We start from the raw sequence: 14,428 nt of genomic DNA on the forward strand, positions 1-14,428 counted from the left end.
AGGACTTCTCTCCTTACCCTTTGGCATAGTAGTATTTATATGTCTCTTTTAACAGACTTGAAGTTTCCAAAAGCGCAGATCTATATGTTCGCATGTCGTTGCTTATCATAATTTACTCTGGGCTTGAAGATGGACCAGGATGCCCGAAGCCAAATCAACTGCATCCTTGGCCATTCCCATCCCAGCCTGGAACCCAGTCCCTCCTGCGCCATAGTTGTGCACCACAGTGTTACCTTCCGGTGTGGTCTCGAGCTCCACTCGGGCACCGCCCTGCCGTGATGGCCGCAATCCCACTGCAACGCGAATGATCTCTGTTTCTTCATTTCCAAGAATTCGCAGGAGACCTATTGTACGACTCAGGATAGATTCAGTCTCTACAGGTCGGGCCTGGCTAAAGTGGTCGCCTGGCTGTAGGTAGCCACCTAACACCACGGTACCATCTGAGCGGGGTCGCGGAATGATATATGTCTCGTAGTCTTTGCCATGCCGCATAACATTGACTTTCACTGATGGCGCCTTGACAAGAATAATCTGACCGCGCGTTGGATAACATTTCGAGTCGGCAACACCCGCTAAATTGAGTGCTGCGTTGCCTACGCAGTTGAAGACAATTTGCGTTCCATGCAGGAAGGCATCCTGTAAGCTTGATACCTTCCGGCGGACAAATTTTACACCTCCATACCGGGGTTGGGAGAGGAGATGTTTCAAATGTTCGCAATGTGCGGGCGCGTTGAGTGTGACCGTAGTGAATCTTATACCGAAGGCAACCCCCTTAGGGAGATCGGATGGAGGTATTATGACAAGCTATCATTTTAAGCCCACAAGGTTAGCACAATTGACTGGTAACTGTGTTCGTGTGTTATGATGGAGATTTATGCGGTGGACGGCCTTATATCGCGCAGATATTCAGTCATGCTGTTGATCTTATCCTGCGATGGGGCTTGATCCCAATACTCTGTTGACTCTGTTTTGCACAGATACTTCGCCTCTTCCGCACCAGCATCAATCAAGCTCATCATGGCCGAGTAGCCGGATTGATCCCAGCGCAGCGCATTGGCATCGCTGCCCGATATGCCCGAGAAATTCGCTCCAGCCCTAAATCGTAGACGGAGCGTCAGGGTATGTTCTATCGAATGGAATTTGTAACCATTTGTGCGCACCAAGGGGATGTGTAATCGATCGATTCATCTCCTGGAAGATGTTCCGCCATGATTGTGATATGCTGTCCATAGCCACGTTTCGATAACTCCAGGGCCACGTTCAAGCCGATGATACCCGCCCTGGATGATTAACATCAGAGAACATGTGCATAAGTCGAAGGCTTCTGTGTTCTTACCCGAGCACCACAATATTGTTATGCGCCATCTTGGATGGATCCTTGGTGCTTTATGGCGTCTACCACACTATGCTGGCCTATATAAACTAATTCCTGGAAGTGTCATATCAACGGCTTATCCGGCCTTTCTCCGATTGGCGGCATTCCTGTGGAGTTTTGAGTGGAGAGTAATGGCCCTATCAGCACGATAAGGTGAGGTGAAGAAGATAGCCGATAATTGAGCGTTCTAACCAAGACGAAAGAATATTATGACTAATTGCATCCCGGATGGTCCTCGAACAAGGACATCTATATTGAGGATAATCTAATAACTGAAGAACGTTCGGCTATGAATCTTTCGCCGTCACCACCATACGTTTACCACTCTCAATTTGGGCCTCTTCGTCTTCCCGCTGGCCCGAAGTGGTCTCCACCGAATCTAACACTGGAACCGGCTGCTTCGATGTCCTTCCGTAGAGTACATAGAAGAGGATTCCCGCCACGAAACCTACAATTGCTAGGGATCCATACATCCAAACTAAGTAGGGATCCTGGGAAACTGGAGCGAGTCCGATACAAATGGCCGCCGCCACGCCAATAGTTAACCAGAACAGAGAAGAAACCAGGGAGCGCAGACTATTTCACAAGGCTAGTTAGTTGATGTGCTAACCGGATAGCAACAAGGTTATCTTACCTTTCGGGCGCGTTGGTATATGCGATCTCCAAGCCAGTCACCACAACGAAAGCTTCTGAAAAGGCGACAAGAACGTATGCAGGTGTCTGAACCCAAACATGAATGCTTTGAGCAGGGGAGATGTAGATGTAGTGCTGGAGCACACTGGCGTACACCATCGACATGGAAGCCATGAAGAACCCGACAGTAATCTTCAACTCTGGTCGGAAATCAATCTTGAAATGACGCAACGTTGGGTAGACCACGACTGATAACTCGTTAGACCGCTGCCATTTGAGTAGACACGGTTGTACTTACGATCGAGCAACGGACCAAAGATAATCAAGGCTATAGGGTCCAGATTTTGCAGCAAATCATTCGGAGTGCCGTGCAAAGCCATTTGACCAGCCTGAGAAATAAGGTTATTCCAGATCTGGACCCAACAAATGAAATAAAACGGGAAGAGGAGGAAGAGCTATTTTCCATGGTCAGCGATCGATAAATACAGCCAATAATCTGGGTCTTCATTACTTTGCAGGCTCTGATGCCCTTCTTAACCCCATCGACACTTTGATCGGTGTAGTTGGCGCTGGAGGCAACAGAGTATTTCTCTAACCGACCCCGCTGGCTCAGGGAACTCGGCTTTGCGTTCTCGAAGCCCCTTTCCGATATAGCAACATATACAGTTCTGGCGGTTTCGACAATTGGTGAACCTTGTGGTTTGGTTTTGATATACAAATTGCTGCTGCATAGAAAGACGACGGCAGCAAGGACAATCACACTGTAATCCAATATCAGTCAAACCTTGATGAACCACCGGTATTGTTTTATATTCACCCACATCAAAGGTATGAGAAAGGCTAGCCAAAATGACACTTTGGCTTCTACGTTGACGGTAATCAGTGGTGATAGAGCGCCGATATTAACGGCCCAGTAGAACCTGACCGCTCTATTAATATTGTGCTGCATAGGTGACAGGAACAAGGCACATACCACATGAACATTCGCTCTACGGTGAGCTCAGGGTCGACAACAACACGTTCTCCTGATTTCAGTGTCTTGACAAAAGCGCTCCCTTTCTGATACTGCTCGGCACAGAAAGGGGTAACGTTCGCTTTGATTCCACCTGTTCCAAGTCCAATGATAACCATCGAGGCAATGAGCCCACCAAATGCAGATCCGCCATTGATAGCTGCTGGGGTCGCAGTTGCCACAAGGATAGTCAAGCCGACGATATAAATCCCGGAAGCTATGACTATAGCTTTGAACTTGCCGACATACTGATCTATATGGTGATGAAGACGATGAGTCAGTGGACAAGGGACCTTTCATGCATATAACATAGCTTGGTCTTACCAGCTATAACAGCCCCCACGATGGTGGAGGCATACGCCCAAAACTTGAAAAAGTTACCTAGAGCGGATGCAATTGCCTGTCCTTTACCAAGAGCACCTGGCAGGTCCGCACCAGGCACGTATGGATTTCTATCGTTGTGTTTAGCAGTTATGAATAACCCAGAGTAGCGAAACAACATACTTGATGTAATTCTGCAGTGGTCCGCTAAGGCCAAAGTAGGTGAATCTTTCCCCAAGCTCCACGACAATGATGAGTCCAACAACCCAAGGAATACGGTCAGGCACCCGACGCAAACCCGGTTCATACGCCTGGTCTGCTTGGAGAGGTTTCGGTATATCCGAGTGGGTCACCGTTGACTGGATTTGAAGATCCGGGACGTCTGGAGTTCTTGTGCTTTCCGGCATGACTGGTGTGACGCTGTGCATGAAAACCCAAGCCGGGAAGGGCGAAGCGTCGTTGAATCAGTCTATTGCTGCTTCGTTTATACCTCCCCACACCTCCTATCTGCGGTTCCTGATAAGGCGTTTTGCGGGGAAGCGATACGAGGTTGTGGATGCCGATCGCGACGTTCCTATCAAAGTGGGTTTCGATGCCACCAATGGAAAGCGATGCCGCTGCCGGTCCACTATATCCATGAAGTCCTCTTTAGGAATTCCTTCACGAGTGGAACACGATTGTGCCCGGTGACGGAAACGAGATTGTCAGAATATATCGCCACCGCGGAGACTGTCTGTTTGCAATTTTTACCACTTGACCCAAGTTCACATCCGCAAGATGGCTACAATCACGGAAGCAGAACACCTGATCACAGTCCAAACCTCTGCTAGGGGGGAGGGAAACGTGATACCGGAAAAGTACCTGGACGGTTTAGATGTTGAGTGGAAGGAGATGTGGACAAATCACGGGAAGAACATGGAAGGGGCTCACTTGGTAACTATCGAAGAATTTCGACGATGCCCTGAAAGATACAGCTTTACCTACCCAACGTGGACAGGTGAGTTCTGCCCATGGTTCTATATCGAAGGGTGTCACCTAACGTGTCTCGACCTCTCTCCACAGGCCCCGAAGTACATCATCTCCAAGATTACCAGGTCCCCGTCTCAAATCCCGAGGGATTGATCACCTGTCGCGTCTACACACCAGCTGGGCCAGGTCCATTCCCAGTACACCTAAATTTCCACGGAGGTGGCTGGGTACTTGGAGGCCTACAATCCGAAGCCGCCTGGTGCCGAAGCATCTGCAATGGGTCATCCATCGTCGTCATCGATGTGGATTATCGACTTGCGCCAGAACATCAGTATCCTATCGCGCTGTATGACTGCTGGGCTGCGGTAAGATGGGCACATACCAACGCACAAAGTCTCAACGTTGATCCCAACGCCATATCAATCGGAGGACTGTCGTCAGGTGGATTAATCACAGCTGTTCTTGCCCACTTTGCGCGCGACTGCTTCCCCCCTCTCGAACTCAAACTTCAACTAATGGTCGTGCCCGCGACCGATATGCGCTACGTACCGCTGGCTATACCTAATGCTGAGCCTCTCACCACAGAAAGTTGCCCGTACCCTAGTGCCATATTCTGCGCTGATCTACCCTGGTCCCCACTCGCTCGGGAGTCCTGGTTCCTGAATTACTACATTGGCACGGACGAAGAGGTCCGTTCCAAGGTCCTTTCAGATTGGAGAATGACCCCTGTTCTCTCACCCTCTATGAAGGGTCTCGCCCCGGCACACATTGTCACGGCTGAGTTTGATGTAGAAAGGGATGAAGCTGAGTACTACGGGCAGTTACTTCGTGAGGCAGGGAATCAAGTAACCATGAAAAGGTACGCGGGTGTGCCACATGCATTCGCCCATTACAATCATCCCACTCGGGGGCTGAGCAAGAGTCGAGAGTTCATCAGGGATACGATAAAGCTTCTTTCAGAGGTACACGGTACTGATAAAAGGAACCAGGTGGCGTAGGTCATTGCGGGATCAATGTCTTGGATGCTATAGCTGTTAGAAATGAATATATAAGCTATGGCAAATGAATGTACCATAGAAAGCATTGTGATGTGTATGATAAATTGGGTCTTGGACAATATCTAGCGAAATGGTACAACTGGTACTCGTGATGCTTGAAGAGGAAGAAGAAGAAGAAGATGATGATGTTCGGACCAAGTCCACAACCCTAGACTTCTCATCCACACCTCAACCCCAAGCCCACTCTCTGGGGCCTGCCCTCCAACCCCTAGAAAAGGAGTCGAAGAGCTGAACAACATTGGCCACATACCTAGCTTGGTCTGCGACCAAAAAACAAAGCGTCGGAAATCATATCCAGAACCTTGATTGTGAGATCCACGATGGTTGGTAGGATATCTTTAGGGCGAGAATGCGCCGCGTCTGGAGAATGCAAGGGCTGTAGCCATCGATTCGAGATACAGTAAAACACTGTTATAAGCTATCTAATCAGGTGTCTTAAATCAATTACCATACAAAATTCCTTAAAACCCCAATACAGGGAGATTTACTATTCTGTCTAATTCCCTATACAAACTTACTTTAAGAGAGTAAAGTGGATTCTTTTAACTAATTATGCATTTTTAAAAATATATAAAGATCACGTAGTCTATTACTTTTTAGTATTTTTGAACTTAAAATCTTACGCGTACAATATATGAACAACTAAAATATATACGTTTCTCTACTACACTATACCTTACTATTACAATACCCTTTAACTATGGAGAAAGATCAATAAATATACAATATAAATTATATGTATTTCTTAAAATCCGAATTCCTACTAGTCTATATAGATATTTCAATACAAGCAATCCCCCGATATAACCAATTTAGGTAGCCAGGTCAATTGATTGCTTATTAAGGGGCTTTACTGTATTGCATCCCTTGCAGATCTGAAGCTTATGATCGAGCCCATGTGGCATAGCCGATCAGATTAAAGTGCACTCGGCTTATTCAAGCAATTTACGAGTCATGTCCGGGTCGCCTAAAATACAGGAATGTCGGCAAAGCTGGAGCGATCTGCGAGCCCCTTGCTGCATTCACATCGGGATCCGGAATTGCAGTCCCGGGGATCTGTTGGGTATAAGCTCTGCGGATGGAAAAGCTTTCCGTGGTATCCCTTACTATTTTGGATAATGTTATCTTTGTGTTTACGACGCTCGGGGCTTGGCCGTGTCATGGCTTCGTGCCTCGTGGTCCCACTTTGGCAGTGATAGCAGTCAATGACTTCTATGTACAATGTTTTCAAGTTGATGTTTGTGGAAACGGCGGCTCTGAGCCCAATACACTCTCTCTGGAAGCCTCGTGGTAGGACTATCGAATGATCAAGGAATATGTAGCAGATAGGCATATATATCAAGATGATATTAAACCACCAGGTAATGTGTTCGAGAATGGACAATAACTTTGCTTTAGATAGTATATGGTTTTTGTCATAGTTACCACGAATTGAGGTTGTTTGACCGAGTCAGCAACCGAATCTGTAGAGTGAGCCTTTTATGTGTTTATAAATCAACTTCATATATCAGGGCATGATCAAATATATCATCACACTCAGTTCCTATGCTGTTATAGTGGGATTTAGCTTTGAACACATTTAGTACCGTAGCATAGAACAACATATATTCTCTGCATCGACGGATGTTCCCTAAAGTGTTGTTAATTGCCTATATGTATTCATATATATATTATAATAATATTTGTGTGCTCTCTATTGGTTTTATTTCCCTTTTTTCTTTTCTTTTCTTTTTTTTTTTGGTGAAGGAATATCAATATAAGCTAGTTGTATTTGGTAGCATTGAAAGACGCGCATGCAAATATATATATAAGAATATCATCACTCAGAAAACATATTTACATATGATACGGCAGGCCACATCAGATTGTGGCATTAGACACTAATTAAATAGGAGACTTATTGGAAAATTGTCCTACAAGAATCAATGTAGGCCTGTAGTGGCTGGACTTATCAACCAGCAAGCATATATCAAGCGACACACATACACAATGTCTCACTTGCGTCATGAGTTTTTGATTGTCGTTAGCCTACAGAATGAGAGATATGGTGCAATTCACAAAGAACAGGAGTTCAAACGCCTGATGGTCTACGAGTGATGAAGAAGTTGCTCTAACGAAGAGCTGGATGCCAAACTCTTGTGAATTACGAATGATCTTTACAATCGAGCAGAGCAATGGCAAATTAAACGACTTTATTATGGATTAAGACCATTTCAGTCACTTGCCCCCGCGTAATCGCGAAGGGATACAAATTAAAAGAGCCACAGAAAGTATAAGGGGAAAATAAAAGAGAGACACCCAAAACAAGCCAAGCTCAAAACCATAATCTTCGACGGCACTGCCCAAATTCGCCTATCGAGACAAGGCGGGGATAGCACCGGTAAGAGCGGAAACTGAATCCAGAAGGCTAGGGAAAGAAGGACTATCCGGGCAGTTGTCAGACGCGGTGCAGAAGCACACCTGCAGTCTATTTTAGTATTCTGTTATAAACTTGGCAATAGTTTCAGACCAAGACTTACCTGTCCACTTGGACCCTTAGAGCTGCCTGGCTTCTCATAGCATGACCAGGAAACGGGCCAGTCCTCAGTGCAGGTCCCTCTGGGCCTGAGCTCAGAGCATCCAACTGCTCCGCCTAGTGTGGCATAACCCTGACCATACCCATTAACCCCCACTGGACAGCAGTAGTCCTTAATAATTGTCTTATCCTCGCCCTGGTCATGCTGGCCATGCTGGCCATCACCACCCTCTTGGCCCTGAGGAGCTGCAGCGGCAGCATAGGCGAAAGCGAGGATCGCAGCGACGGTAGTGAACTTCATTTTGAATGAATGTGAGAGGCTTGTTTAACCGAGTGGTTGAAGAGAATGATTGAATGGATGAAGTAAAGAGTGTTTGAGTGAATGACTTGAGAGGCTTGATGATGAATTATTGGTTCGGGATGACGAGCTCGCCCTTTATATAGCTTTTGGAGGAGCTTAGATTTGCCCATCTGTTATGCTGTTTCAGTAGAAGATACTCGATAGTATGCCTCTGCATTCCAGGAGCCAGTGTACGGTGTCTGAGCGCACGAAGGTAGTACATTCCTTACAGATCTACCTATCCAGGTACTCCGTACGACACACATATTCCCTCGAGCCATAGTGGATGCATAGAGTCCCTGAATTCTCCTGAGTCAGAAATCAAAGAAGGGGAATTCTGTGATAGCCTTGGTGTTCTTGCTCAAGGTACAGCATGTAGCTCAAGATATGTTGTGGTCTAAGACATTTCACAACTTTGAGACTTAACTTTACTGGTTCAATAAACCTGTTACTCACACCGATAGATTCTACAGACTATTCAATATTGGTTTGAACCTAAGGTTGAAACTTGTATTTCCCCTGATTCCTAGACTAGACCGCTTTTCGGCTACCCATTTACGAGATACTTGAACCATTCTTCATACCCGTAGCTTCCCCAAAGTTTGAGACAGTATCAAAGGGTGTACAGTCGAAAGGGCTATCTCTGTAGCCCATTGAATATCGAATCCCTACATTTGCAAACTGCACGAGTAAAGTCAAAGAGTGAGGCGATGGAATGATAAAGGAGCATTTACAGATGTAGATCAGGATATTTCCAGAGTTCAGGCAAGAGGATTCCCCTGTATCTAACAAACCTTCATTAAATTCATTTAGGATCGCCAGTTAGGGGAAGACAAGGGGGCTGTGATCCTCAAGCTCTTGCGGTGAGTTTAGTAAAGCTTTAGGCACGAAATTCCTCAATGTAAGGTTAGATATGATAGTATTCATACATTTCAGTTTGGATTTGAATTCATAAGGGTAGGGGCCTGGCTACTGAGAGAATGCTAACGGAGGTTTACAACATTTAGTGATCTACAAAGCCCTCAATTGTATAATAACGCATTGATTGCGCAGGTATACACGAGGACAGTGTTTTTTGATACATGGATGCACTTCTATTCAATAAAATCGATTACTGAGGGGTTGAAGTTGTTCATTAGTTAATCATAATTTGTTCTTATATGCTCTTGTTCAGCTATGTATGAAATGTGATTAGTTTAGATCGGGATATCTTTTCGCTCAGCCGAAGGCTGGGATGCTTTAAGCCTCGTGTGAGATAAGCGATGTATGGAATGCGGGTCGTATAAATGTATCGGAAATCTTTTCAGAGATTGCGAGACTCTGAGCCCCTTGTAGAATAAGCGATGTGCTTACCCTAATGGCATCTCTCTGCCTTTTCCTTTATTTGCCTAAGCAAAATCGATACTCCCTTTCTCTTTCGTTTTTATTGTTTCCCCCCCTCGTCTTTCCTTTTGATCAATATTATGTAGTCTTACAGGTGCTTATAGGGATATGGTAGCAAAAGTGATCAATTGCCTCGTGTACCATTGCCTCGGTCTCAGATTAGAGTAAGGAATGAGAAGATCGGAGACCCACCCAGCAGCAGCACTAAACAATAGATCTAGCAGGGGCAAGCTATTGTCCCCAGATCTGCATGATAGGAAATGTAGGGCATGCGGGAAAACTCTCCGATCTATTCGCTTAGCCGGTCGATCATCCCAATTGGCTGGGTTCGGGACGCATATCTCAAAAGGTTCGGCCGAAACCCCAGGTTGGCTAAATGAATATGCTGATCCTTGTGGATATTTTGTATATCGTCTCCTTTTACGAAACTATGTAACCAGTTGCATTGGAGTACTGGGTATCGACAGTACAATCGGACCCTTTTTGGCCGTAGTGGGTCGGAATGGTTCCACCTACGATCTTGAAGCGAGCCGCTCCACAGGGATGAACACGATCTTTTACACCCAGTCTCAGATTTATACGTACTGGATCCACTCTAGCCGAAATTAGCTCAGTCTCTGTAGGGATATTTTTAAATCTCAGCTTCGCTTGCTCCATACCACAGATAGTAGAAATCCGATGGGTCCAATCACAGTAGACTGGCCGTAGTGGTTTAGGGCATGCGGCAAGGAGAAATTGTCATGCCTGAGTCCCCAACAATTCACATCAATGCTCGTTGGATGCGAGAGCTGAATCTGCATGAGCTGCTCTCAGACAAGGCCATGGGGGGAGCTCATCGGACAACTATCTCATCGTGTAGAGTCCGCCATCGCAGAATCCCAAAGAATGGTGGAACAAATGTTGCAACTCCCAGTCCGTCAATCTCTTATTTATTCACCATGTTTCTTGTTTACGGTCTCGATATCTCGTCCCTGTAATGTAGCCAGGATGACCTGCATGGAGCCCACGAAAGTTTTCCTTATTAGTCTGTGTTTGATGATAGCGGGAAGGGCCCTTTTATCACCGTAGTCAATATCCAGCAACCCTAGATATTCACGCTATCCAAGCAGCAACTACACTATAGAATTTATTTATAAAAGAAATGCTATAATATTGATACGAAACTAGAGGTATGAAAAAAAAGAAGAAAAGAATAAGACTAAAAGAGAAAGGTTGACCCATTCCACGAGGTGCTTGCACACGTAATTGATAAAATATATATCAAACGATACTTCACCAAATCCCCAATAAGCAGCACGAAAAGACCAAAATATTATAAAAATCTTAATAACAGACCACACCATTTATGCCTGCATCCTCAACGACCCCAGAATCTCCTTAGTCCTCTCTAATACTCCCCAAAAGTAAGTGTAGACCTTCCCAGATCCAGTCGAAGTCATGGCACAGAGATAATACCAGCTGCGGCTATAGTGCCCGAACCAAGTGTGCTTGCAGGAATGTCTTTCTCGGAGGAGGAGGGCGGGGATTGGCTCGTGCCAGGATGAAGTATTGTGTACACAAAGTAGAAAATGGTTCTTGTCTCAAGGCAGTTTGCAAAGTAAAACGAGTGGTGTTCGTTACATCTACTAGTGTTGTCTTCCATGTCGGTCGCTCGCTCGTGTATTGATTCCAATCGAATCTCCTCGGTGCTGACTTGATGACTGCGTGGAAAGAGGCGTGAGAGAGTTAGATTTCGCCTCGCTTCGTGGTATATATTCCAGAGATTCTTTTTGGAGAGATGCTAATAAGTATCCATATTATCTCGTACTGGCTGTGGGGTTGATATAATCTTCCATCATCCGTGGACTCTGGTGCGGGTACGAAAACTTAACCATGGGTTTTGGATGGGTCCCAGTGGATCTCCCGTTAGTGACCCAAGTTTGCTTATCTGTACGTCTGATTTATGTAAAGAGGGTTTATGAGCATATTCAACTTTGTCATTAACATCCACGTGAACGAGATAGCCCAAGACCAGTATCGCAAGCATTATGGTTTAACACCTCAAACACCCGCAGTCTTACCACAAGAATACAACAAGGAAACTCGACAAAGAACCCATAACTCTGTCCATGATAGAAATAAACGGTTAATAAATCAAATTCGCCACGAGAATGCCCATATCTCTAACCTAAGCTATCCTAGTTTCTGTACAAGGCGGATATCCAATGGCAAAAGACATAGTCCCTTGACTATCCTCCATAAACCATCCAGCTCACCGAGGCCATCCAGCCACACGCGAAGAAGAACGTCACAATCGAGGCCCCGGCCCGATCACCAGTCGTGATCGGCTTCGGCGTACCGGTCTGTTGATCCTTGTGACCCGAGCCTGCGCTGGGATTACTCTTGCTGGTGCCACCGGTCTCCGCCGTTAAGGGTGCTTGGTGCTCTTTCTTGTGAGCGATCATGGTGGACGACAAGACACTCAGCGCACTCATGTCCGACTCCAGCGATTTTGAACCATCCCACTTGTCCTGCTTGTACCAGCTTCGTCCACAGTCGGTCTTGGAGTCGCCACCAGAGCACTGCTTTGCTGCTGCTTGTGCTGAGGCTTGGATCTTGGGGAGGATCTGGTCTTGTGTAAACGGAGCAATGGTAGTGGTGAAGGTCAACCAAGAAGACAGAAAACCTTTGAAGCAATCTTGGTTACGGTCGAACATCATGCTCTGCTCACACGAAATCTCCGACATGATGTCGCCACCGTATTCATGGGGGAAGAACTTGGCTATGGTGGTACCGAGCAAGCCATCGATAGCTTCTTTCCACTTCTCACCTCCATCAGTCTACTTTTGGTTAGCAATGTAGCCACACCTTTCTGGTAGTGAATGGCCCAGAGGGCATAACAAGGGAACACACCAAATTGTACATGTACGCAGCTCCGCTCAGGTAAGTGCCGTAATTGTATGTCCATTGGAGATCCCCATGGTCCTTGCAGTTTGCCTCAGAAGTAGTCGTATCGGCAATGTTCCAGTCAGCCGTCTTCAGCAGCGGCGTAGTAGCACTCCAATCCCAGATCTTCTCCGCCCAGTCAATATAGGTTTGATTCTTGGTGTAGCGACCGAGACGAGCAGCGAGTTGGAATAGACCTCCGTTCGAGATAGCGTTCTTCGTCGTATACCCGGCTTGATACGGCCAAATCTGCCAACGGAGACCCCCATCGCAGCTGGAGGTATCCCAGCGCGGGACCTGGGTATTGAAAACACCTTGTGCCAGTGACAACCACGACGAGTCGTCATCCTTCTCGGGAAAGTTCAGTTCAGCAGCGGTCATGGCGGCCAGCCCCCAGAAGACCTGATCATCGTTTCCAAGATAGTTGCTGTAGTTGGCAGGAAAGTAGTCGTCATGGCCTTTCTGCCAGAGCATTCCTTGCGTGGTCACCTCGTTGTAGGATGTGTCGCCCGTCCAGAACCAGTATTGTATTAGGGTCATGAACATTGCGCCGCCTTCCCACCAGGTATCGGGGAGCTTTCCTGGGGTCTGACCCGACTCGTTTCCATGGTAATAGCTCATCATATTGTAGGCCGCTGTCGCTGCTGCGGACTTGATCGATTCTAAGAATAGATGGCGCGGTTAGTATGAGATGAGAGATGTACAAGGAATATTGGAGTCGACGCTCGAACAATATGGCGCAGAATGTAACAGCTTACGCTCATCTTGAATGTCAAGTTGAATCGCGACTCCCCGGGCCGCAAAGAATACGGTCAGAAATATCGCGTATAACCAGTCTGGCGGCATTATCGTTCTGGAATCGGGGCAAGACTGCAATCATTGAAAGATGGGTGAGGACAACATTAAGTTGACAAGAAGCCTGAGAGAGGGGTGCGACAGTGAAGCAAGACGGGTGGTTGGAGGGGTCTGTAGCATGCGGAAATGCCCTGGAATGGACGGAAAGGGTGATCTTTCTGTCATGCTAACTGACCCATGACGAAAGCAACAGGAAGAGAAAAAAAAAAGGGATCACAGTGCAATAACAGCACAATAGCAATGGCTGGGAAACAAAGGGTCGCAGAACACTGATTTTTGGAAGGGGTAACAGAATCTTACGCAAGGGATGGTGGTAACTCTCTTCATTATTGGGTCTCTGCTGTATAAGTGCATTATGCACACTACACATCCTTAAATCTGCCAAGAATCAAGCTGCCGAACGTCAACTGCTATATTTAACGCGTTTGGAAGCACGACGGAATTCAAGTGGTGGCGACAAATAGGTGGAAGGAGAACCACTCAAGAACTACTACTACTACTACCACCACCACCACCACTAATACTACTCTAAGTAGCTCTGCTTTCCTTTCGTTTTGAAAAGGTAACATTCTGCTTAGCTCACGTTCAGCTACTAGTAGGTAAAATGGCAAACCGCTATATACAAGTACTCTTGTATACTTGCTTTATGACTTTCCATGTTCATTCTATATTGTGTTATGAATGGTGCACAGCTTAGTCATTCTCAATATCTAGTGACTTATGCATTCTATTTTGGTAAGTGTTCAACATCATCCTTCAGTACCCGAGCAACACCTATGCCGGATATGTCTACATGGACTCTTTATGGCCAATCCAAACTAGCAAATACACATTACTGCAGAGCTTTGGCCCAACGGCATCCGGATATAAAATTCGTCAGTATCCATCCCGGCCTCGTGAAGACGAATCTTGGGACAGAGTTCATGTCGGATTCCAATTTTCTTGTTTCGGCGGCTCTCAAGTTTGCGATGAGATTTACAGCCGTCAATGTTCGCGAAGGTGCATTTAACTCTGTCTGGGCTGCCACCAATCCCGCTGCAGA

General features: G+C 46.3%; 5 protein-coding genes across 5 annotated transcripts; 1 reads left to right on the plus strand and 4 right to left on the minus strand.

Moving 5' to 3' along the window:
* Nucleotides 1-105: 105 nt before the first annotated feature.
* AO090005000932 (FAD-dependent oxidoreductase) lies at nucleotides 106-1,365 on the minus strand (the record flags this gene model as incomplete). Its single annotated transcript, XM_023233872.1, has 5 exons — nucleotides 106-804; nucleotides 834-846; nucleotides 886-1,095; nucleotides 1,161-1,280; nucleotides 1,337-1,365. 5 exons carry the CDS (start codon nucleotides 1,363-1,365, stop codon nucleotides 106-108), a joined length of 1,071 nt encoding a protein of 356 aa, XP_023089163.1.
* A 297-nt stretch (nucleotides 1,366-1,662) lies between these two features.
* On the minus strand, nucleotides 1,663-3,748 carry AO090005000931 (uncharacterized protein; the record flags this gene model as incomplete). The annotated part of the gene is made up of 8 exons (XM_001817883.1): nucleotides 1,663-1,951; nucleotides 2,010-2,256; nucleotides 2,307-2,463; nucleotides 2,520-2,769; nucleotides 2,830-2,928; nucleotides 2,982-3,273; nucleotides 3,345-3,472; nucleotides 3,525-3,748. The coding sequence occupies 8 exons, from the start codon at nucleotides 3,746-3,748 to the stop codon at nucleotides 1,663-1,665; spliced, it is 1,686 nt and encodes a 561-aa protein (XP_001817935.1).
* Nucleotides 3,749-4,118: 370 nt separating this feature from the next.
* On the plus strand, nucleotides 4,119-5,308 carry AO090005000930 (alpha/beta hydrolase; the record flags this gene model as incomplete). The annotated part of the gene is made up of 2 exons (XM_001817882.1): nucleotides 4,119-4,338; nucleotides 4,404-5,308. The coding sequence occupies 2 exons, from the start codon at nucleotides 4,119-4,121 to the stop codon at nucleotides 5,306-5,308; spliced, it is 1,125 nt and encodes a 374-aa protein (XP_001817934.1).
* A 2,412-nt stretch (nucleotides 5,309-7,720) lies between these two features.
* Nucleotides 7,721-8,184, minus strand: AO090005000928 (uncharacterized protein; the record flags this gene model as incomplete). Its single annotated transcript, XM_001817881.1, has 2 exons — nucleotides 7,721-7,828; nucleotides 7,888-8,184. The coding sequence occupies 2 exons, from the start codon at nucleotides 8,182-8,184 to the stop codon at nucleotides 7,721-7,723; spliced, it is 405 nt and encodes a 134-aa protein (XP_001817933.1).
* A 3,650-nt stretch (nucleotides 8,185-11,834) lies between these two features.
* On the minus strand, nucleotides 11,835-13,377 carry AO090005000927 (glycoside hydrolase family 76 protein; the record flags this gene model as incomplete). Its single annotated transcript, XM_001817880.1, has 3 exons — nucleotides 11,835-12,425; nucleotides 12,499-13,193; nucleotides 13,290-13,377. The coding sequence occupies 3 exons, from the start codon at nucleotides 13,375-13,377 to the stop codon at nucleotides 11,835-11,837; spliced, it is 1,374 nt and encodes a 457-aa protein (XP_001817932.1).
* Nucleotides 13,378-14,428: the final 1,051 nt, after the last annotated feature.

This window comes from Aspergillus oryzae, chromosome 1 (genome assembly GCF_000184455.2).
Source record: "Aspergillus oryzae RIB40 DNA, chromosome 1".
Classification (NCBI taxonomy): Eukaryota; Fungi; Ascomycota; class Eurotiomycetes; order Eurotiales; family Aspergillaceae; genus Aspergillus; species Aspergillus oryzae.